Source organism: Saimiri boliviensis, chromosome 7 (assembly GCF_048565385.1).
Source record: "Saimiri boliviensis isolate mSaiBol1 chromosome 7, mSaiBol1.pri, whole genome shotgun sequence".
NCBI classification, from domain to species: Eukaryota; Metazoa; Chordata; class Mammalia; order Primates; family Cebidae; genus Saimiri; species Saimiri boliviensis.
This window is the reverse complement of record NC_133455.1, coordinates 62,348,884-62,372,931: the sequence shown is the minus strand read 5'-3', so window position 1 is coordinate 62,372,931 and position 24,048 is coordinate 62,348,884. Positions and strand designations below refer to the sequence as shown.

Here is a 24,048-nt window from a genome sequence, read left to right as displayed (position 1 = left end):
TTATCTTACAGCTTTTCAGATGAGAGCTTAGGGATTTGAGATAGTCTAGCAGAGATTCTCACACTTTTTGATCTCAAGCCCCATTTAAACTCTTAAAAATTATTGCATATACCAGAGATTGGCTTATATGGATTATATCTGTTACTCTCTACTGTATTTAAAAGTATAACTGGGGAATGTCTGAAACACAAGCCTGTATAAGCACACATTCCATTGACTGCGAAGTGATGACATCATCAGATATCTTGTAGCCTCTGGAAAATTCCACTGAACATGCTTGATAGAATGAGAATGAAAAAGGCAAATAACATGTTATGCGATTATGAAAACATTTTTGACCTTCAGGATTCTCTGGAGGGTCCTTAGGAATCCCCAGATGTCCCTAAATCACACCTTGAGAATCACTGATCTAGAGAGTTAGACATTAAAAAATTATCTGTCTCAAAAAAAAAAAAAAAATTATCTCTCTCTCTCTCTCTCTCTCTATCTATCTATCTATCATCTAGTATATATTCTTTTTCCCTTAGTACAGATGAATTAAGGGCACGTTTCCTTAGGACCCATCAAACCCCCATTAACGATGGATCATAGGTAAATTCATGAGAGTGCAATGACCAGCTCACATTTATTGACTATATGCTAAGGTCCAGCTAAGCACCTCCTATGCATTGATTCATTCAGTTATCACAATAATTAGATGAGTTGGTATTGGTGTTATTATTTACACTTTACAAATGAGGAAACTGAGGGCTGGAGAGATTCACTAAACATAAGTAGCTAGTGAGAGCAAATTCGGAACTCTGGCTCCAAGCCCTGGCTCTTAATCACTTTGGTGGAAAGCCTGCTGCACGTGGGTCAAGGGATGAGCTAGAGTCCAGGGCAGAATAGTGAGTAAAGCACAGTCCTTGCACAGAGGTAATTCGTAAACATTCCTGATAAGTCTTTGCATTTATGTCTGTACAATTAGGGTTAAAAAAAGAGAAATGGGGATCTTGTGGAAATAATATATTCATCCTGTTAGGGTGAACTCGCATCGTGATTGGGCTCCCCTAGTGATTAAGTTTGATGAATTGTCTACCAAGAATTTCCTGCTGAATTTTTACCATTTCAAAAATAAAACAAATAATTCTACCATTTAATTAATTAATTAAAGACAGAGTCTTACGCTTTCGCCCAGGCTGGAGTATAGTGGTGTGATCTTGGCTCACTGCAACCTCTGCCTCCCAGGTTCAAGCAACTCTCATGCCTCAGCCTCCCCAGTAGCTAGGATTACAGGTGCATGCCACCACGCCCAGCTAATTTTTGTATTTTTAGTAGAGACTGAGTTTCACCATGTTGGCCAGGCTGGTCTCGAACTCCTGTCCTCAAATGATACACCCATCTCAGCCTCCTAAAGTGCTGGGTTTACAGGCGTGAGCCACCACGCTCGGCCAATTCTACCATTTTAAAGCTCCTTTAGGACTGACATAAAATGAAAAATTAAGATGACAACAAGCCGGTTTGGTAGTTTGGTCTACTCTGGCTTCAGATTACATAGTTTTTTGTCACACATCTCTGTGGACTTACAACCTAAATGAGGTTTGAAGAACGACTGAAATCCTTGTGCTTGAACTACGAATGCTCATCATGCTAGCTCTGCGAGCAACAGTAACCAGCTAGTCCCAGTCCAGTGTTGGTGTCGACATCCCTGGTGACAAGATGCTTTACCTATCCCAGTGCATTTTATGTGACATAAAGGAAAACATTGGGACAGTATAATGTTGGTGTAACTTGAAAGGGCAAAGCAAACAGCCAAAGAAAATGTCGTTCCTCGGCAAGACTTGGGTTGCAACCAGAGGAGATACAAGGCCTAAAAAACCATTAAAAGTAGGGAGTATGAGCTAGTGTGGTGAAGACCCTGGAGACAGGTGGTTCCTAGCATTGATGGCTAATGGAAGGAGTGGACCGTTTACCTCTGATGCCTTTCAGAATATAACACGTCTACAGACTCAGGGCTCTCCTGCATAGAGCTGGACACACTAGAAGAGTCCTCTGGAGCCACTGTTCAATCTGTGCCAGTCAAAGAAAGAGTTCCCTACCACCTTCCAGACACTTCACAGAAAGACAGCAAGAGAATGAGCCTGGGAAGAACAGCAGGCTGGACGATGAATGCAGTCAGCAGTGGGAGGAAGCAACAGATAGAGAGCAAGTTTCACAAACAGCAGAAAAGTACTTTTAAAAAAGGACCTCTTTTAAAGTCCAGTTGTCCATGATTTCAGAATTTTGGCTAATCTAATTTTTATGTCTAAGCCCTAACTTGATAGTATGCATTAATTTCATTAAAAAATACAGAGAACTGGTGAAAATATATGAGACAATAAACTATTTTTTTTAAATTAAAAAAAAGAGAAAATGTCGTTCCTCATGTTTATGAATAAAATATGGGTGACTGAGATGATTAACTGGCTGAATGTCCCGGGACGGTGTTTGATTACAGCATTGTGCTGTTTTTCTAAAGCCCCAGCAGCGCCCTTGGCTACCAGATAGCCTTCTGACCCACCCTCCACTGTGCGAGGCTCAGATTCTATTACGTTGACTTGAGAAATGCAGACTCATGCTTCAGTGGCCTTGGTGACCCTGCTGGGTGGATTGCATTTGGTCAGCTCTCCAGTCATACTCCACAGGCACCCACTTAGTTAGGGAGGAGGACACCAGAGGAACCACAAGCGCACTTGTTCACTAACACTGCCACACCGGATATGCTCTGGGAATCAAGGACAATCTGACCATCTCTGTATAGGACAGGCATCTGTCTTCCATTTGTGATCTCAACTATTTATTTGGGATTTTTTTTTTAACTACCTCTAAAGCATGCAATCTTGTAAGAAGGACAATCTTCTAGGAAAAAAGTTTGTATTATTAACATCTCAAAACTTTGTGACTCAAAAGACAAAAACTTTATGTCCTGGTGTAGGGCATATGCATTATACCTTCAACTACAGCAAGAGGTGTAAGCCCCTGGGTCATAGATGGGGGAAAATGGACAAGTTGCAACAAGCAAGCTGCAACATGTCTAGTGTTCTCGCTAACATCCTACTGATTCATGACTGACATTGGGTAGGTCTGCCAGGAAGACTCTACTGTGCCTTCCTGCCTCATAAGACTGTGGAGTGGATGCATGAGATTTCTCTGTTTATTTACCTGACTACACTTATTGAGCATCTATCATGAACAATGTGCTGTATTAGCAAAAAAACTGCAAAAGCAAGCTTTTGAGCTGGGCTTTGACACTGAGTGGGAATTGGATCGATAGAAAAGGGACAGAACATTCCAGGTGAACAAGTGACTTGAACAAATAAAGCAGCAGGGAAGTTTAGGATGTTTTTGAGAAATAGGGGATACTTGAATCTGTGTGAAACACACAGAAAAGTGTCAGGCATGGGCTGGAAAGATGTCCTTGGACTGTGCCATGAAGAGTTGTATACTAGGTTGCGGGATGTGGACTTTATCCTGGAGACAGAGGGCAGCTGTGGATTGTCGTTGACAATGGAGGGCATTGCTAGGGTTATGTGGTGTTGCCAGGGGTGTGCATGCTGGAAGGCTATACAAAAAGCAACGCTGATGACTGCTTTGGCTAAGAAACATGACTTGAAAACTTTTCACTCCTTTAGTTTGAAACAGGGTCTTTGGAAGAACACTTGGTGATCTGTGCTCTGGGAGTAGTTTTATGTATCTCATGCTGAGTGATGAATGATGCCCTCCAGGTCTTAATGCTGTAACAGAGCAGTAGGAAAACTTCCCAGCATGACAAACCTAATGACATTTCTTCTAAATGCTTACATGGAAGATCTCATTGCCAACATACAATGTTCATCTCCTTTCTCTGACAGCCACCATTCCCAATATGACAGCAGAAGCTGTGGTTTAAGAACAAAATTGTTTAAAATCGAATTCTTGTTTATTTATTTAGAGACAAGGTCTCACTCTGTGACCCAGGCTGGAGTGCAGTGGCACAATCATGGCTCAGTGTAGCCTTGACATCTTGGACTTAAGCGATCGTCCCATCTTAGCCTCCCAAGTAGCTAGGACTGTGGGTGTGCACACCATCCCTGGCCAATTTTTTATTTTTGGTAGAGATGGGGGTCTCCCTATGTTTTTCAGTCTGGTCTTGAACTCCTGGCCGCAAGTGTTCCTCTCGTCTTAGCTTCCCAAAGTGTTGGGATTACAGGTGAGAGCCACCACACTCAGCCTTAGAATGGTTTGAAAGGCTATTTCCCAAATGGGAGGCTGGGGTGTAAATTTTAGGTTCTTTTGTGCTTTTTTTTTCCTGTTCCTTTTTAGATTTTTAAAGTATCCTCTTAGTCTAGGGTTAGTACAATCCTGAGCTCAATATAATATCATTTAACCAACTGATAGCAGAAATATTATATGATAGAACAAAAGTACCCTTATTATATTCCTGTATATTAGAGACAGTCAGCTGAAAAAGCTAGGTTTTATATTCTAGAACTCACTTGGACTGAACAAGGCAGGTAATTAGAGATAGGAGGGCATTCATGGAAAGTGTCATGCGGCCATCAGTTTCCAGGGATGAAATTTGAGAACCGTCTCTGTGGTGGGAAAAATAATTTATTTTGAGAGCTTGCAGAGCCAGGATTGCTGCCGTCTAGGCTGACATCAACCAGCTGTGTGACCTTTGGGGACTCATTTAACCTCTTGGAACTTAGCATTATCCTTGATAAGCTGGTGATAATAATCATTTACTTGCCTTTTAGGTTGTTTGGCAGTTCAAAGACATTTGTAGGAATGCTTTCAAAGTAGAAGATGTAAAAAGGACTCTGTCCATGACTGGCAAACTTTCAGAGGTGGTTTCCAAGTCATCACTGACTTCTCGTACAGGTTTGGAGGAGATGATAATGTGTGTGTGAAGGTCCCTCTCTTTTCTTCCTCAAGACTGTTCTTTTAAAAAATGTTACTACATCTAGGAGATATCACTTAACAATCAACATCCTCAAAAGGGATGACTTGGTCATTTAATGATAAGACTAGGACACTGGGTGGGTGAAGGGGAAATATAAGAACTGGAAGAAGCTGGGTTATTTGAGGGAAGAAGAGAGGGCTGCTCAAATGGTGAAAACTGTGGAGACAGACTGCCCCGACCTTGCCTCTCAATGTTGTTTTTTTGTGTGTGCCATTTGCCAAACATCATCAAATCCTGCAATATGTATTTACTGTGCAATAGAAACTATCACTACAAAAATATAGGAAACATGAGAATGAGAATGATTGTGTCACATATTGGGCTGTTTTTGAAAGAAAGAAGAGTAAAAGAAGAGAGAGAAAAGGTTATGTTAAGCCAGTCAGGCTAGTTAGCTATAGTTGAGTCCAGAAGGAGGGAGAACATGCATTAATTCTACAGGTTAGATAGATGTCTGGATTAAAATTATTTTAATCTCAAGTGTTAATTAAAAACTCAAATTTCAAAATATATATGAAATACCTAGGTAAATATCAGCCCCATGGTTTCTCTTTTCAAGGACAAATATCTGAGGGCATAAGCAGCCATGATTTCATTAGAAACTTTAAAAGATGCTTGGGCAGGTCAAGGGTGCAGAAGAACATGCTTCACCCTCTGCTGCCATAACAAAGAGGCAAGAGACAGGCTGATGAAGATGTCAGCAGACTGCCGTACTTCTTGGGGTGTGTCTAATACAGAAAGACAAAAATAGCCCTGATAGCTTGAAAGATTTAATGCATTTCTCCAAAGCAAGCTTTTTGCAAAGCAACCTCCTTCTCATAAGAGTGATTTGGTAAATATAGAGCTTGGAAAAGACTGAAAGATAAAACTGGATGATGCTTGTCTTTCTCTGCTTTACTTTTGAAGTGATATTTTGACAATTTAACTTTGAATCGTAGGAGGCCTTTTTAACAGAACTGAAATGAGGAATTTAGGAAAATGATACTTAATATGATGAGTTCTACTTCTCGCTGCAGATTTATTGTTTTCAAATTGCTAGTATACTCACAGTCAGGTGACTGCCTTGGAGAGAGCTGATAATTTGCCTGAGAATCTATCAGAAGAGAGACATGTGTGGAGGAGCATTTTTTCATGGACAAAGCAAAATGTACTCTTTAAACCCATCTGAGGTGCATGTGGCTATTTTTAACCATCTGCATTGCAGAATCATCGTCAAAGCTGTGGCCAAGGATTTGTAAAACGGGCAAGGCAACCCTCCCTCTGAGCCGGGAGGTGTGGAGCTGAGGGTTATTAGGAAAATCCAGTGCACTGAACATTGTATTCACCCAACTCCCTCTACTCTCTTTCGGGTAAACAGTTTCAAGCTCTAGAGCATCCTAGAAGGTACCTGTAGCCCAGAAAGCTGCACTTAGGGCTGGCGACTCCCGTACTACCACAGTGATGGCCTATCTGATCGTTGAACCAAGAGTTTTGGCAAATGTGGTTGAAGATGTGACTTCCCGTGCCTTTAAAGAGTCTTATCTAGCTGTATCTCACCATTCTGGTTATTTTCTCTTGGCTCCTGCTGGCTGACATAAAAAGAAATTATGGTCCAAAGTACGGGTTCACTGAAAATCCCCTTTTTGATATTGGTATATTCTATAGGAATTTTGTTAAAAAAGGAAATCAAGCTGCATACAGATCTGATACCATTTAAACATGAAAACTGAACGCCAATGGTGACCCCACATCAGGATATGAAAGAATTCCTGAGTGAGTTCTAAAATTATAAACTTAATGCACATTCACATCCTTAGAAGTTTCCATTTCTCCTTCCTTTCTGGTACATTAAGTGAAAAATCAATGTTCCCAGAATATACTTTTGTTGAAGTTAGTAATTCAGAATTTGAGATATTTTTGGTAGTTTGTAATATAAGCATGCAATGGTATGTATCAGACTATGTATTTTCTTGTAAAACTAAAATATTTGAATGTAGTTGGCTAAAAAGTATTACTAAGTAACATCAACATAAAAGTATATTTAACCACACTTTGATAAAGTTTTCGTCACTAAAATATGTATTTTGATGTATTTGAATTAATATCACTAAAAATACTTCTGACCTACAATGTAATCCTAAATATTTTGTGCCCATTAAGTACATTTGCCTGTATGTATAATTACCAAAGAATCGTGTTATTGTTATATATTCCTAGAACTTTTAGAATAAAGATAGATAAGTAGAAATTATTATTTCTGACAAAGTTTCATAGTCTCAAATACATCTTAAATAAATTCCTCAACTCCTAGCCACAAAGAACTCTTTACACTTTTGAATATTTTTCCTCTTTACTAAGGGGATCTTCAGTTGACTTCATAAACTCCTTTTTAATATCATTATACAGGTGAGAACATTTTGACATAATTACTTGTTTTTTTTTGTTTGTTTTTTTTTTTGTTGGGAACGTTGTTGTTTATTATTTTCTATGTGTGTCTTTATGTTTTCATAATTATTTGAATTATGGCAGAAGAGCCCAAGAAAACAAAGCTCTTTAAATGGGATTACAGTTAGTAGTTTGAAGTTTACAGGCTTGGAGCATGCCTTTAGCAAGCCAGAGCGAGCACTCTGGACACACTTGAGTGATCCATTTCATAAGCAGTTACAGCCTGTCTTCTCCAGAATTCCGAATCCTTTAGCTGTTATGGATGGATAGTTTGTTAGGGTTTTTCCATTGCCCTTAAGGGATTATCTTCTTTACTGTTAGCTGTTTTGATTTTCAAAATAGGACTGAAGGGCGTTATGAGACTTCAGGTTTTTAATTTATATGTGTTCCATTCCTCAGAGTCTTGAACATTTGTGTTAATGGGTAATCCCAAGTAATTAAAAGTCAGTAAGAATTCTGAAGTGACTCATGATGATCTAATGGAAAGACAAGCATTCTACTTCTACCTCAAGCCAGCTGTGGTAGGGCAGGCCTAGACCTTGAGTTTTGTTCCTTTGTTTTTAAAAAATTATTTTCAGCAATGCTGGCTTGAGTTTAGGCATTTAAAGTTTGTTTGGGTAAAGTTATTTTGATCATGCATGTATTTATTATTGTCCCAGAAAAACTCATTATTACATTAGGGTTGGGGTGTATTTTCTCATTGTGCATCTCACAGACAATGTGCTTTTGGCTGCTGTGGGTGTTTTCTCCATCTTGGTTAATAGTGTCTCCATAGTTAAGGTAACGAAAAGATGCCTTAATTAAAACAGCACATCAAGGCTATGCACAGTGGCTCCCACCGGGAATCCCAACAGTTGGGAGGTCTAGGTGGGAGGATTGCTTGAGACCAGGAGTTCAAGATCAGACTGGGCAACATAGGCAAACCTTTGCCTTAAAAAAAAAAAAAAAAAAGACAGGCATGGTGGTGTGCACCTGAAGGCTGAGGTAGGAAGATTGCTTTAACCCAGGAGTTCAAGGCTGCAGTGAGCTGTGATCGCACCACTGTACACTCCATGCTGGGTGACAGAGGGAGTCCCTGTCTCAAAAATACAAAAGATAAAAACAAACAAACAAGAACCCAAAACAAAACTCCAGCAGATTAGAAAGGATTTCATATTACCACAAAAGAACAAACAAAACAGATTCAACTGAAGTGAACTCACATGAGATAATGGTAAAAGAATTCACCCAAGGAATATTTTTTCATTGCTTATTAACTCATAAAATGGCTCAGTGTAGACTACCGGCCATGTCATAATCACTATTTATTAAATGTTCAAGACTGGTGTATTTATGAAAGCATTTCTATTTTGAGTACTGCATTCAGATTTTTAACTGGCCTTTTTTCCTTCAGAGTATTGATTTTGAAGTTGATTTTTAACATGCTCCATGCAAAGATTAGGAGATGGAACTTCAGCACTGGTCTGGTATTAAAGCTTATAAAACACAGTTTTAAAACAGTAGCTCTTTGGTCTTAGATTGGACAGAGAAAGATGAGCTCTGTTAATGCTGCCTTTAGATTAAGACACGATGACTAGATGAGGCAAGAACATTGGTTCCTGCTTCCCTAGTGCACAGGCACCGTCTCCCTCTCTCCCCTTACTGCATCCAACTTCAACTGCTTCCCTCTAGCTCAGGCGCGGGGTTCTCCCCCCACCCACTGGGGCTGCCCTGTGTCTTTAGGCCCTTGCTCTGTCATCCCACCTTGCTCCTGTGTCCTTCCTCTCTTCTGGTGGGCTCCTTTTGCTCAGCCTATCTTTTTTCTTTCCTTTTTCAAAACACGGAGAGTTATTAATTTGTTTCTTTATCACATCTTGCTTTGTCTTACAAAGGATTTGAGGTGGCTTATGTAAATACATACAATGCAATAATGTTATGTGTTATATATATATTTTTATATTTATATATAAATGTTATATTTTATGTATTTATTATATAAATATATATAATATATAAAATATTACATTTATATATTATATATGTTTATATAATATATAAAATCAGGCCAATATAGTAGAGATAGAATAAGGAACAATCATAAGAAACACAGAATCTAGAAATTCATGCCCAAAAAATCCCATTCCACAGATTTACTAAAGGTGGGCTGCAAATTTGATTGCCAGCTTCTCAGCAGCCAAAATGAAAAGGAAACCATCATTAATTATAAAATTACAAAGTCTGTAAGATAAATAGTGTAAGATTTGCCCACCGATGTCTGAAATAGATTTCTTCTTGTGGGTCCTCTGCTAAAAGGGATGCTAAGCCACACAGTGGAAAGCACTACACTAAACACCATAGGAAGTCTTAATGGCTCTGTCCAAACAAGGCCGGGGTACAGCAGCAAAGTGAAACTCAGTACAGGTGGTGAAGGTAATTCTAAGGAAGCCAAGGCAGGCGGATCACCTGAGTTCGGGAGTTCAAAACCAACCTGTCCAACATGGTGAAACCCTGTCTTTACTAAAAATACAAAAATTAGCCAGGTGTGGTAATGCATGCCTGTGATCCCATCTACTTGGTAGGCTGAGGCAAGGGAGTTGCTTGAACCCAGGAGAAGGAAGTTGCAGTGAGCCAAGATTGCATCATTGCACTCCATTCAGGGCAACAGAGAGAGACTCTGTCTCCAAAAAAGCCCAAAACCCAAAAAACATAAAAACAAAGCAAGTAAAAAAAATATGGCATTAGCGTCACCCAAGACAAAGTAAAAAAGCCATCACTGGAATTCTGAATTGAGGGGGAAACGGATCAGAGTCTCTGTCTTAGTGGATACTGTCTGGTCTGTTTACCTTGTCAATTCAGACTTCTCAAAAAAATAGTCCATGGATACTTAATGAATTGAGGAATTACATGTGTTTTGGTTTTGTTTTCTTTTTCTTTTCTTTTCTTTTTTTTTTTTTTGAGACAGAGTTTCGCTCTTGTTACCCAGGCTGGAGTGCAATGGCGAGATCTCGGCTCACTGCAACCTCCGCCTCCCGGGCTCAGGCAATTCTCCTGCCTCAGCCTCCTAAGTAGCTGGGATTACAGGCACACGCCACCATGCCCAGCTAATTTTTTGTATTTTTAGTAGAGACGGGTTTCGCCATGTTGACCAGGATGGTCTCAATCTCTTGACCTCGTGATCCACCCGCCTCGGCCTCCCAAAGTGCTGGGATTACAGGCGTGAGCTACCGCGCCCGGCTTCTTTTTGTTTTTAAAGTATGACAATGGTATTATGGTCCATGTGCTTTACCATGATCAAATGGCAGGGAAGATAAAGGTGGGTGGGGAACAAAAAAAGGCTGGCCATGACTTCATCATTGAAGTGAGTGATGGGTACATGGGGCTTTATCACAGCTTGTTCTCTACCTTTGGATCTGCTTAAACTTATTATTATTATTATTTTTTTGAGACAGGATCTCGCTCTGTTGCCCAAACTGTAGTGTAGTGTCACAGTCTTGGCTCACTGCAACCTCTCTCTCCTGGGTTCAAGCAATTCTCCTGCCTCAGCCTCCCAAAGAGCTGGAACTACAGGCATGCATCACTATGCCCGACTAATTTTTGTATTTTTGGTGGAGATGGGGGTTTTACCATGTTGGTCAGGCTGGTCTTAAACTCCTGGCCTCAAGTGATATGCCTGCCTCGGCCTCCAAAGTGCTAGGATTACAGGCGTGGGCCATCGTGCCTGGCCCTGTTTGAACTTTTCCGTAATAAAATTATTTTTAAAAAACAGCTTACACTGGCAGTCTTGACCTTCTTACCTGTCAATCACTTCTAACCTACTGTAGTTTAATTTCTGCCCCATATACTCACTTAAGTCTCTGATGACCCTAACATGCAAAACCTGTGGCATGCTTTTCAGGCTTTATTAGGAAACTTTGTACCTTTGGCCTTTTGGCAGGGCATTTTCTGGGTTACCCTGAATCTATATTGACCGTTCCTGCTCTGACTACCCTTTTCCTCTGACCACCCTTTCAGCGATAGTATTCTACCCTTCCTGTTCTGCTCTGCTTCCTTGACACTGTTCTGGGTGCTCCCACCCACTCTGATTCTACGTACTGATATCAGTAAAATGCATCTTCTGTCTCTGGACTTACCGCCTGCTGGCCATCTCCAAATGAATTGCCTACAGAGGTCTCAAATTAAGCACATGCAAAACAGAGAGCTCATAATCTTTTCCTTAGAGCAGCTCCCACCCTTACCTCTCCATCATCTTTGGTTTATTACTGTTTTTCACTCTTTCTCCTTTCTTGAATCTGTCCCTTCTGTCATCTCTACTGTCTGCATCTCCTGTGATACACCAGCCTCAGGCCCTTATCCTCTTCTGTTTAAACGACAATGGTCTGCTAACTCTGGCTCTGGTCTCATCCTCAGCTCTCCGTCTTTCTGCCAGCCGCCAGGCTAATCTCTCTAAAGCAACAATGTGACCCTGTTATTTAATAGCTTTGAATAATGGCTGAAATCCTTTAACCGCCCTATAAAGCCTCCATCTTCTGTCCTTGCCTCCTCTCCAAGATTCATTTCTTGGCTCTTCTGCTCTGCCTATCAAATTGTTACCCTGAGTATACTATTTATCATTCCTTTCTATCTTTGCCCATATTGGCCTGAAATGTGCCCTCTGTTGAATCCCCTCAATCTTACCTGTGCGCTGGCTCCTAATTCATTCTTTTTCTCTTTTTCTTTTTCTTTTTGAGATGGAGTTTTGCTCTTGTCGCCCAGGCTGGAGTGTAAAGGCACGATCTTGTTTCACTGCAACCTCGTCTGCCTCCTGGGTTCAAGCAATTCTCCTGCCTCAGCTTCCTGAGTAGCTGGGATTACAGGCTGCACCACCATGCTCGGCTAATTTTGCATTTGTAGTAGAGACAGTGTTTCATCATGTTAGCCAGGCTGGTCTTGAACTCCTGACCTCTAGTGGTCCACCGGCCTCAGCCTCCCAAAGTGCTGGGATTACAGGTGTGAGCCACCACGCCCCGCCTCCTAACTCATTCTTAAAGATGCATATTAGAGTCCCCGACTCCAAGAGGCTTTCTCTGCTTCATCAGGCTGGGCGAAGTGTATCACTGCGTGTATTCCACAAGGCTGAGCATTTCTGCACTGTTGCATTTACCACATTGTATCGTCACTTCTTTCTCCTTATGTCTGTGAGCTTAGGAGGTGCTTTTTCTTTTCTTTTTTGGACTACCTCTAGCATCTGGCATAGAACCTACCTCTGAAAAACATTCACCTGAATAAATAAATGAGTGCATTCTGTATGTGAATTTGTTTTTCTGTCATAGGCAACCAGAAACATTTTGTCTAATACCACAATCATAGGAAAAATAGACACTAATAAATCCAAAGGGGGATGTTTCTATCAACTCAGGGCTTCCAATCTCCTATGTTCCTGCAGTAAATGTTCCTGGATTGTGGTCCACTGAAATGGTCCTCATTCATACAGAAAATCAAGATCAAGTGAGCTTTTGCCTAATTGTTTCTTTGGTCAGTTGGTTCTAGCAGATCCAGTTCAACCTCTCACAAAACGCTGTCATCAAAACGCCCTTGTCTCTTCCTCTCTCCGCTCTGCTGGTGAATAGGCCATTTTAGTTGGAGGACTTCTCCCTGACAATTGATAATTTTTTGCTGCACTTTTAAATATTGTACCTCCTGGTTTTCTCTCAGTTGTTTTATTTTCTGTCCTAAATTTCCAGGATAAGTTTAATATGAAAAATAGCTTTAACTTATTTAATCTTTTTCTGCTTCAGTTTGACAACCACAAGTAAGACTTGACTAGGTGATAATCATCGTCACGCTCTCTTGTTTTATCTGGAACATTTTAATGTTTACAATCTCATCTAATCTTCCCAATAATCTTTTGGGGAAGAAATTTTCTCTGAGATCTTGTCAATCCCTAATTCTGTTTCTGTATTTAGAAATAGGAGAAACATGTGTTTTAATATTTTCTAAGGAACGTGGACATTTATGTAGTAATCTGCAGAATTTTGATGATTAGGATGAGTAAGTAGATCAGGATAAAAATCTTAAGACCTTTGAAAAATCGTCTTAACCATGGAGCAAGAACAATTCAGTGAATGTTAGAAATAGAGCGTGTGGAGCATCTGCTGTCTAAATAGAGCCATCACAATGACACCCTGATTCTACCAATATTGTTGGTCTCTTTTCAAGTTAAATCATCAAGTATTTTGCATTAATCAATGGTGGCAGTGAGAAGAGGGATAAAGCATATTTAATTATCTAAAAATCAAACTCACAGAAAAACAGCTCTTATTAATTCCAAAAATTGCTAAGAGTGCTGGATGTCCATGAAGCTCTGCCCCTGCAGAAGGTATCCCAATGCTGGGACATGCATACCACAAGTGATTACTAGCCAGGGACACTGAGAATATATTGGGGGCAGGGATGAGTTCCCTGGCCTGGAAGGAGCCCTGGGTGGCTGGGTCTGGATTTAGAAGGGTACATAGAAGCAGAAGCAAGTCTAGCCTGGAGTAGGCAACCTTCTCTAAGATGTGTTTTGCAGGCAACAAGGCAAATCTCCTGGCTCCTAAATTTTTCTCATTATTTGCCACAACTACTGAAATTCACTTTCAGTCTTCCTTTTATTTGGGTCTTGAAAGGTTTTCAGCCTCAGACGCCCCTTTGGAAGAGGAATGCCGCAAACCATCATTGATGGGGATTAGGAGACATTCAGCGGGAATAGGGTTAGAGTGAGATCTCCTGAACATGGAAGGGGGAAGGCAGGCCACTTCAGGGAGGAGGGAAAGAAGGGTCACAGGTGGCAACCACGGGACATGAGCCCACTGCGCAAATCCGCTTAGAGCAGGCCTCGGAACAATGAGCCACAGTCTTGTCAAGAATTATAAGAGGCCAGGCGCGGTGGCTCAAGCCTGTAATCCCAGCACTTTGGGAGGCCAAGGCGGGTGGATCACGAGGTGAAGAGATTGAGACCATCCTAATCAACACGGTGAAACCCCGTCTCTACTAAAAATACAAAAAATTAGCTGGGCATGGTGGTGTGTGCCTGTAATCCCAGCTACTCAGGAGGCTGAGGCAGGAGAATTGCTTGAACCCAGGAGGCGGAGGTTGCAGTGAGCCGAGATTGCGCCATTGCACTCCAGCCTGGGTAACAAGAGCGAAACTCCGTCTCAAAAAAAAAAAAAAAAAAAAAAAAGAATTTTAAGAAAAAGTTTCTCTTTTGCTACAGTTTTTTTTTTTTTTTTTTTTTTTTTTGAGTGGAGAGTTTCTTACTTTCTAAATTTGCGTTTTTATCTTTAATTTACTTGGAAACTGTGGCATTTGCCTTTGGTAAATAAACTTCTCCCACATTCACACACTTCTCCAATATCAAATACATGATCAGACTTAATAAAATTATTCTAGAACTGTGCCTGATTCACTTCAGGCCTCAACTCATTTACTTAAGGCTCATGATACATTGGAGTGATTGCTATGTTAAAACCACTAAACAGAGACTGACTTACGTACTAAGCCCAGGTAGAAAAAATGTCAAAAAAAGGTACAAAGATTAGAACAGTTATCTACCTGCTGATTTCCTAAATATTGGAGATAATTATTTTAGTTAATTAATTTTTTTTGAGTCAGAGTCTCCCTCTGTTGCCTAGGCTGGAGTGCAGCGGTGCGGTCTCAGCTCACTGCAACCTCCGCCTCCCAGGCTCAAGCAATTCTTCTGCCTCAGCCTCCTGAGTAGTTGGGATGACAGGTGCCCACCACCACACCTGGCAATTTTTGTGTTTTTAGTAGAAACAGGGTTTCTCCATTTTGGCCAAGATGGTCTCAACCTCCTGACCTTCTGGTCTGCCCGCCTTGGCCTCCCAAAGTGCTGAGATTACGGGTGTGAGCCACCATGCCTACCCTTAATTTTAATTTTAATTAATTAATTACTTTTCTTGAGACAGGTTTTCACTTTGTTGCCCAGGCTGGAGTGGAGTGGTACAATCACAGCTCACTGCAGCCTTGAATCCCTGGGCTTAAACAATCCTCCGACTATAGCCTCCCCAAGAAGCTAAGACTATGGGTGCCATGACAGCTGCCTACTTAATTTTTTTTTTTTTTTTTTTGTAGAGACAAGGTCTCACTATGTTACTCAGGCTGGAAAATATTGGAGATTTTTTAAAAACTGCACTTACCCCATCTGGACTGTTGACCCCAGAAACGAGGGAATGCAGTAGTCCACAGCTGCCAATGTGTATGGCGGGCGAGCCGCAGAATCGTCCCAGTAAATGTCCTTCTTCATCCTGGGTAAGCTCATGTGCATTTCATCCACAGCTAAAAGAGAGACCTAAAATCATTGTTATATTGTTAGAATAACTCAGATGTAAAAAGGAGAAGTTCAATAAAAAGGAGAAGTTCCTGTGGGCAGATGAGCATTAGAGTGAGCCAGGACACAGTCTAAGTGAGTGAATATACAAATGTCTATAATTCACATTTGCCATGACCACAGCTGCTGCAGACAGTTGTATCTGTTGTTTACTGCTCAAGAGCACTTGGCAGTGAGGGTAAATGGGGCTTAAAGCCTCCCACACTCTGGGATTAAGCCACGTGCTCCAGAGTAGAGCTGCCTCTTATCTGGAGGGAGAAGAGACATCTTTTTATTCTTTGCTCACAATTATGGTGTTGTTTTACCTGATAGCATCCGCTTAACCCCAAATATTACAGGAAGGTGAAGATTCCAACTTTCATTCTGTTTACCCCGTAAACACATTTTTACTTGACATCACTTCTTATATGCCCTGGTTTCTTATTCATTTCTTTGTTTGGAAAAACAAAGTCTGTACTGCTTAGCGCTATAGTGATCTCTCCTCTTGGCTTTGACAAAGTGATGCATGAATAAATTATTAATCCTCTGGAATCCCATTTTGACAAAGTGAGTGACCTAGCCATTATGTGTTCTCCCTAAAAGACTGACACTGAGATCTACTGTGAGATGTTTGAACTTATTTAACAGCTGAGTAAGGGCTTGAAACAAATGAACAAGGTGAAGGCCTTTACTCGTCTGCGGTTCATAGGGAAGAGAATGGTCTGAGGAGGGTCTTGCCTAAAGGGAAAATTCCTTCATGCTGATTCTTCACCAAAAGCTCTCTGGAATAGTGCATTTCATGCAGATTTGAGACACAGGCTGGCGTGGCTCAGGTTCCCAGTGTCCAGCTGTTGGCTATCTGACTGCTGGGATTGATGTGACTTTGGGAACTCGTACCAGATTGTGTCTAGATGCCATTTTAAGTCACTTTTAACCTCTCTGGTTTGCAATAGAAAACCAGCTAAAGAACAATTAAAAATACTGCTCTATGCTGAGATGTAAGAGGATAGAAAAAGCCAACAGAGAGACTTACAAAGAAAACTGGCTTGAAATTCTACTTAAAAGGAACTAAATCTCACTGAAGCTGAAATCCCAGATGTGTAAGCTTCCAGAAGGACCTGAGACAGCATAGTGTACAGCCAAGCCTCTTTCGTTTGTGGCTAAAGCTCTGAAGTCAAGGGGTGTGTATCTAAAATCTGCTTAGAGTTGAAATATCACAAGTGATTTATTATTAATATTTGAAAAAGAAAGAAAAATTCCTCTAACCTGCAAATTTCTGTCAATGCACCAATTAGTTTCAAAATCATCATCATCTTCTCCAAAAGGGTTGATAAGCTGCTCAGCTACCTGTAGTTGAAAAGAGAAAATAAACCCATCATGAAACCTCTGAAGACTAAGAATAGAGACTGAAGATGATTCCAGTTTTCCTCTCTGCTTCCTTTTGTGACTTTCAAAATATGAAGAGTAGAGGAGAGTAGATTGTTCTACCCAGATACTTATTAGCAAGAAAGACGTGATTTGCAAATCACCAATGATGCACCTTCACAGGTATGCTCTCCAAAGGGATCTGCACATTCAACTAGCAGCAATGCAGGCCCTATCGGGGAAGCCATGTCCTATTTCGGAGGCAAATCAAATGACTGAATAGTGAAGGAGCACCAACAGTTTGCAAGGCACTCTGAAGGATACACAGGCTATGCTTCCAGGGAATTTACAGGGACCAGATGATAAGACAAAATGTACACAGGGAGAAGGTTAAACAGCGAAGGAAGACTTAAATCACAATTAAAGAAAATAATATAAGAGGCTTTCACAATTTATTTATTTATTTGTTTATTTTGAGACTGTGCCTCGCTCTGTTACCCAGGCTGGAGTGCAGTGGCACAATCTTGGCTCACTGTAACCTGTGCCTCCCAGGTTCAAGCGATCTTTGCCTCAGCCTCCTGAGTAGCTAGGACTACAGGCAAACACCATCACGTCCAGCTAATTTTTTTATTTTTATTTTTTTCAGTAGAGATGGGGTTTCACCATGTTGACCAGGCTGGTCTTGAACATCTGAGCTCAGGTGTTCTGCCCTCCTCAGCCTCCCAAAGTGTTGGAATTACAGGTATGAGCCACTGTGCCTGGCCGAACTTTCAAATTACTCAACATAATTGCTAAGTAAATGAGTCAGAGAGCTAGTAAGTCCTAAAGCTGGAAATTGAGGCTTACTTAGTTTTACCCTAAAGGATTTACCCTTACCTAGTAAGTTAGTTTTCCTGCTGGGAAAAGGTTAGGTAGCTATTATTACATATCTTTTAATATTTGATCAATATTATCTGTCCTTTCTTGCCTGGAGATTTGCATAGATTAATTCAGGGTACTGATTGAGTCCTGAAATCTTTTTGAATTCTATCTAGATTTTCATTTTTATACGATCAATCCTGCATGTATTATCATAGTCCGCATTAAATTGACAAAATGGCATGCATGTTTCTGAATTGACAGTCTGAAAATATATCTTTTTCTTCACTGGGGGCTGCATTTTCAGCAAGTAACTGAGTAATATACTATTCACAAGGTTAAGTTGCTTTTCTACATGTTGAAAATATTTATAAATATCCTAATTGTTGAGATAGAAAAGCTGTTTAGAAATGGAGGCACAATCCACTGGTGTTTAGGTTTGCCTATCTTTTTTTTTTTTTTTTTAGATGGAGTTTTGCTTCTGTTGCCCGGGCTGGAGGGCAATGGCACAATCTCGGCTCACCGCAACCTCCACCTCCTGGGTTCAAGTGATTCTCCTGCCTCAGCCTCCTGAGTTGCTGGGATTACAGGCGACCATCCCCATGCCCTGCTAATTTTTTGTATTTTTAGAAGAGATGGGATTTCACCATGTTGGCCAGGCTGGTCTCGAACTCCTGACCTCAGGTGATTCACCTGCCTTGGCCTCCCAAGTTCTGGAGTTACAGGCATGAACCACTGCGCCCAGCAAGTTTGCCTATCTTTTAATGGAGCTAAGATTGTGCCTTTTAATATTTTGTCTTTTAAGATTTATTTTATTTTAGACAGGGTCTCATTCTGTTACCCAGCTGGAGTGCAGTGGTATGAATATGGCTCACTGCAACCTTGGCCTCCTGGACTCAAGCGACCCTTCCACCTCATCCTCCCAGGTAGGTGGGACTGCAGGCATGCATCACAACACCTGGCTAAGTTTTTGCATTTTTTTTTTTGTAGAGATAGGATTTCGCCGTGTTGCCCAGGCTGGTCTTGAACTCCTGAGCAATCCTCCCACCTCAGCCTCCCAAAGTGCTGGGGTTATGCGTGAGCCACCATGCCTGACTTAAAACATTTTATAAAGGAAAAGGATGTTAGTATTTTAGAAAGCATGTCAGAAGGAAGGAACCATTATCTGCTCTTTACAGGCTGGTCAGGCACCTTACATGGACACAAAATAAAGAATAAAAAGCTCGGTGCAACTCGGGAAAGGATGAAAAGTACTTTTTGAGAATGATAGAGGATTTGGGCCACTGTGGTGATTTTATATTTATAAAGCTAACGTCTACTTTTTCCTCTGATGGGAAATGAAAGTCATTAGTCTCTTGTGATTTCTTTTTCTTAAGCAGGTAGAAATCATTAAGAATCATGGTAATATGATTTAAAATGCTTCCATTTGTAAGGGACGTGCCTTTACTCTTTGGCGTATAATTTGAAATGTCAACATATTATTTTTCTTGGTTAAGATTCAAATCAATGAAAGGAACGACTTCTGCAGGGAAAATTTCACTGCAACCTGGATACATCATCAGGGCTTGACAACATATGGCTTTTGGGAAGGCCAAACATTTGAAAATTCTGCTTTATTTATTTATGTATTTATTTAGAGACAGAGTCTCACTCTGTCACTCAGGCTGGAGTGCAGTGGCACCATCTCAACTCACTGCAACCTCTGCCTCCCTGGTTCAAGCAATTCTCCTGCCTCAGCCTCCTGAGTAGCTGGGATTACAAGCACATACCACCACACCTGGCTAATTTTTGTATTTTTAGTAGAGCTGGGGTTTCACCATGTTGGTCAGGCTGGTCTTGAACTCCTGACCTCATGATCTGCCCGCTTGACCTCCCAAAGTGCTGGGATTACAGGCATGAGCTACTGTGCCCGGCCAAAAATTCTATTTTAGGAACATCATCTTCATACCATAATTACATTTCAATGAACTTAATGAAGCCATTGTCATTGATTTTTTTCTATTGCATACTTTCCATTTGGAAGTTTATAGAGGTGATGGAAGAATCGGGTCTCTGATATTTACACACATACATTTGAGGAGGTGGTGGTGAAGGGATGGGGAGCAAGAAAAATTCTACACAGAAAATTAGACAAGCCATTCTCACAGCCTGAACCTGTTTAATTTCCTGGCAAACCATGTTGTCATTATTTCTGGTGTTTCTGGTTTTGATTCTGATGAATTATTTTCTGAGTCTCAGTTCTGGTTTTAAAAATGGGGTACATTGAATGTTGTGGGACAGCTAGCAGAATTTCAGGGAATTGCAGTAACTATCTATAGAGTTGAGCAGAACCAAGATTCTACTGCAATATTAATGGTTAAGTCTGATTTACAAGGCTTCTTGTTTACTCCTTTACTCTGCTCGGTTGCTTATTGTGGTATATATCAATGCAGGTACACTTATTAATTTAGTAATTACAATAATGTAATCCTAATGGGAATACATAGAGACTTAAAAGAGAATCAATAGCCATGAAAGAGTGTTCTTCTAATCTCTTTGCACAAATGAGCTGCTTCAGACAGGACTGACTATCTCCCTGCCACTTGAATCCCTTGCGGAAGTGTGATAACATTGCGGACCTATTGCATGTTAAATCTACCTTTGACTCACTCATGAGTGATTTGCTAAAGACTCAGTAAAGGATCCGCGTGGAGAGTCTGGAGCGTAACAGATAACAAAGTGGGCCCCTGAGACCATTGGCTACCTTGAGCCATCCTGCATAGAAGAAGAATTGTAGGAGGGTGAAGATTGGAATGTAAAGATCCAAGTCATGCCCTGCGTAGCCTTTGGTGGGATCCAAAAACTGGCGTCCAATCAGGCACGTAAAGAAGAAGGTATAGACAGCAAGAGTGACCACCTGGAACAGAGAGAGACTGGAGTGAGGGGACAGTGCTGGCCTCCCACAGTGAAGCTATGGTGCCAAGGTGGGCCATTAGAGATAAAGAATTCCGTGCAAAGTATTTCTTACCTGGGTGTAAACCAGCGGAATCCCAACCCAGTCATAACCGAATAAGAGGCTGCACCAAGAGCGGAATCGATTCATTTCCTAAGCCAGAAACAGATCTAACATGATTTACTAAGATGACAGGTGTGGTAATAAGTATTTACTGGAATTCAGAATATGAGCATGTCTTTTATGAATGTCTGTAAAACAGCGGGACTGACCGTAAGTCTAGCAAATTGGTTCCCAAGGATACTCCAAAAGGAGAGTTCTAAAAATGATAATCAATCAATGAATATCATCGGAACAATGTGTTCATTGATGAGTATATTTGGACATTAAAAAAAATTTAAAATAAGTAATGGCCGGGTGCAGTGGCTCATGCCTATAATCCCAGCACTTTGGGAGGCTGAGGCAGGAGGATCACTTGAGCCCAGGAGTTTGAGATAAGCCTGGGCAACATAGAGATTGTTTCTACAAAAAATAAATAAATTATCTGGGCTTGATGGCATGTGCCTGTAATCTCAGTTACTCCAGAGGCTGAGATGGGAGGGTCACCTGAGCACAAGAGGTCAAGGCTGCAGTGAACCATGATCGTGCCACTGTGCTGCATGTAGCCAGGACAGAATGACACACTATTTCCAAAACAAAAAAGGACTTCGTAAAAGTATCCCTCTTCACCATTCTTTTGAGCCTATAATTTTCAACATATATATTGGCCCAAAGTCATGATGATAAGGAAATGGTATTTTAAATAAGTAATTTTTTGTCAATTTTGGTAGATAATCTAGAAAGCAATTTTTTTTGTTTCTCTCATTTTAAAACATGCTTATTATAGATCTTAGAAAAGAGCTATAATTACACCTGTTTCCTCCCGTGAATGGAGACTTTATAACACTCATATTGATAGAAAATTTATCTCTGAAGCAGGAAGGGCAGGATTCTTTGATTTTTTAAAAAATCAGTTTCATACAAGTTATTATGTAAGACTAGGGAAAAGAGTTCACATTAATCTGGGCACTACTTTTAAATAATTCATTCCCGTTAGCCTAATCCAGGCAGGGGACTGTCATGGTACAAATATATCCAACCCTTACGTAAATTTGTTTTTTTTTTTTTCCAGATGAATTCAGGGTTATTTTGTTTAATGAAAATACTATTTTACTTACTAGAGTATCTAAAAAGTTGGCTAAATCTCACGATATTCCAGTTTTGGGGAAATGGCTGGGGAGGTTTATTTCTCCTCCAGAATTTATTCTATGATCCTGGATCCAGGGATGGCAAATAAGCCACATGGGCACCATAGCCTTCTGAGCCTTTGGCGACTCTTAACTAATCAATCAAGGAATACTTTCTTACAGAGCCTATTAGAAAGCATGATTTTGTTTAAAATGTAGCATCCAAGCAACCATTTCCAAGCAGCCTGAGTTTAACCTATGTGCCACCTCTGTCCTGCATGGTGAGGGTTCTGACACTGGTCCAATCTTTCCGGTTCCTTTGGAACCAGGACTGAACTAAGCTGACTCTTCCTGGTCTAACGTGTTATATCCAGGTCACTCTTGGTCTCTAATTAGCATCTTTTTCTTATGGTTTATGATATACTTACAGTCATCAATGATTGCAGATCAACACTGTCTCTGATTCTACCTTCATTCCGGGCTTTAGTTGCAAGATTTCCAAACCAGATGAATGGAACCCAATATTTCAGATGAGGAGATTTGAGGTGGTTGAATAATTTCCTTTCATCTGCTGTCATAAAGCCTTTACAAAAAAAAAAACATGGGTGGTTATACAGACTTAGTTTGGCACTAATATGTTGCCATATCTCGGCATCTACTATGTAATCATATAATGAGGGCATATTAAAGAAATATGGACCAAAGGTTCCTGTCTCAAGCAGTTTATACTTGCATTAGAGTTAAGGAATGTGTGTGTGTGCGTGCACGTGCACACACTCATACGTATGCATGCACAGCCACAAGTTATATAAATCCCTGAAAGCGGAGGCCAGTAGGGAGTAAGGAGACATTAAATGTGAACTAGAACGTTTGGGGAAATTTCTTCTTTAGGTTTTGGTTTAGTCATCTAAAATTGGGAACCATATTATTTAGAATTGTTATGATTAAAATAATAAAATATGATAGTGTATACAAAGCACTTGGCATAGTGCTGAACACATGATTTACATGACTTCTCCTGATCTCTGCTTTCCAAGTCCTACTTAATCATGTCTTCCTCTGTGAAGGCTTCCTTGAGTCCTTCCTTCTCTTTCCTGGGGGATTTCTTCCCTTTAAAGTTGCCACATGGTATCACTCTTGGCTTGTATCATAGTAATATCACACGTAAATGTTTCCCTCACTATGACCCTTTTGAAGGGCAGAGTATATATTGATCTTCATAGTCCGCATACCATTTTGCACATATTTTAGAAGTGTTTCTCTGTGGCCAGGTATGGTAGCTCACACCTGTAATCCCAGCACTTTGGGAGGCTGAAATGGGTGGATCACTTGAGATCAGGAGCTCAAGACCATGCTGGCCAACATGGTGAAACTTTGTCTCTACTAAAAATACAAAAATTAGCTGGGCATGGTGGTGCACGCCTGCAATCCCAGCTACTGGGGAGGCTCAGGCACGAAAATTGCTTGAACCCAGGAGGCAGAGGTTGCAGTGAGCCGAGATTGTGCCACTGCACTCCAGCCTGGGCGATAGGGTGAGACTTTCTCCAAAAAAAGGATTTCTTTGTGTGTGTGTGTGCATGTGTGTATGCATGCACGAATGTGTGTATAAAATGCAATTTGCTTGAGCTTGCAGTGAGCTCTCTGAGCCTCAGTTTTCTCATCCGTAAAAGAGAGTTAATACTTGCTTCACAGGGATGTTGTAGAATTACCTGAGATGATGTACATGAGTCAATACGTTATTTAGCATAATGCTTAGCACACCCTTAGCACCCGCAAAAGCACTAAGGCAGATTATGTGAAACTTTAGTTATCCTCTGACTGCTCCTCCCCCCCTGAACACCAAGGGAAGAGGAGATTGAGTGACTGAATTGTAGAAGAGGAATAAGGTAACAGGTTTATTTAATCAACAAACATTTATTGAATGATACTATATACCAGGGTTTGCTTGCATAAAGATGCACTT

General features: G+C 40.7%; 1 protein-coding gene across 9 annotated transcripts in view; it reads right to left on the bottom strand.

The window, feature by feature from the left end:
* BEST3 (bestrophin 3) overlaps positions 1-24,048 on the bottom strand; it is a 49,624-nt gene that overhangs the window by 7,512 nt on the left and 18,064 nt on the right. For 8 of the 9 annotated variants that reach the window (XM_074402566.1, XM_074402564.1, XM_074402563.1 and 5 more), the window contains 5 exons: positions 22,514-22,668; positions 20,935-21,012; positions 20,671-20,823; positions 16,971-17,051; positions 15,535-15,686 (listed from right to left, as the gene is read on the bottom strand). In XM_074402566.1, coding sequence (XP_074258667.1) covers positions 15,535-15,686; positions 16,971-17,051; positions 20,671-20,823; positions 20,935-21,012; positions 22,514-22,668 — 619 coding nt within the window. The remainder of the gene's footprint in view (positions 1-15,534; positions 15,687-16,970; positions 17,052-20,670; positions 20,824-20,934; positions 21,013-22,513; positions 22,669-24,048) is intronic. The other variant, XM_074402565.1, reaches the window with a different exon arrangement.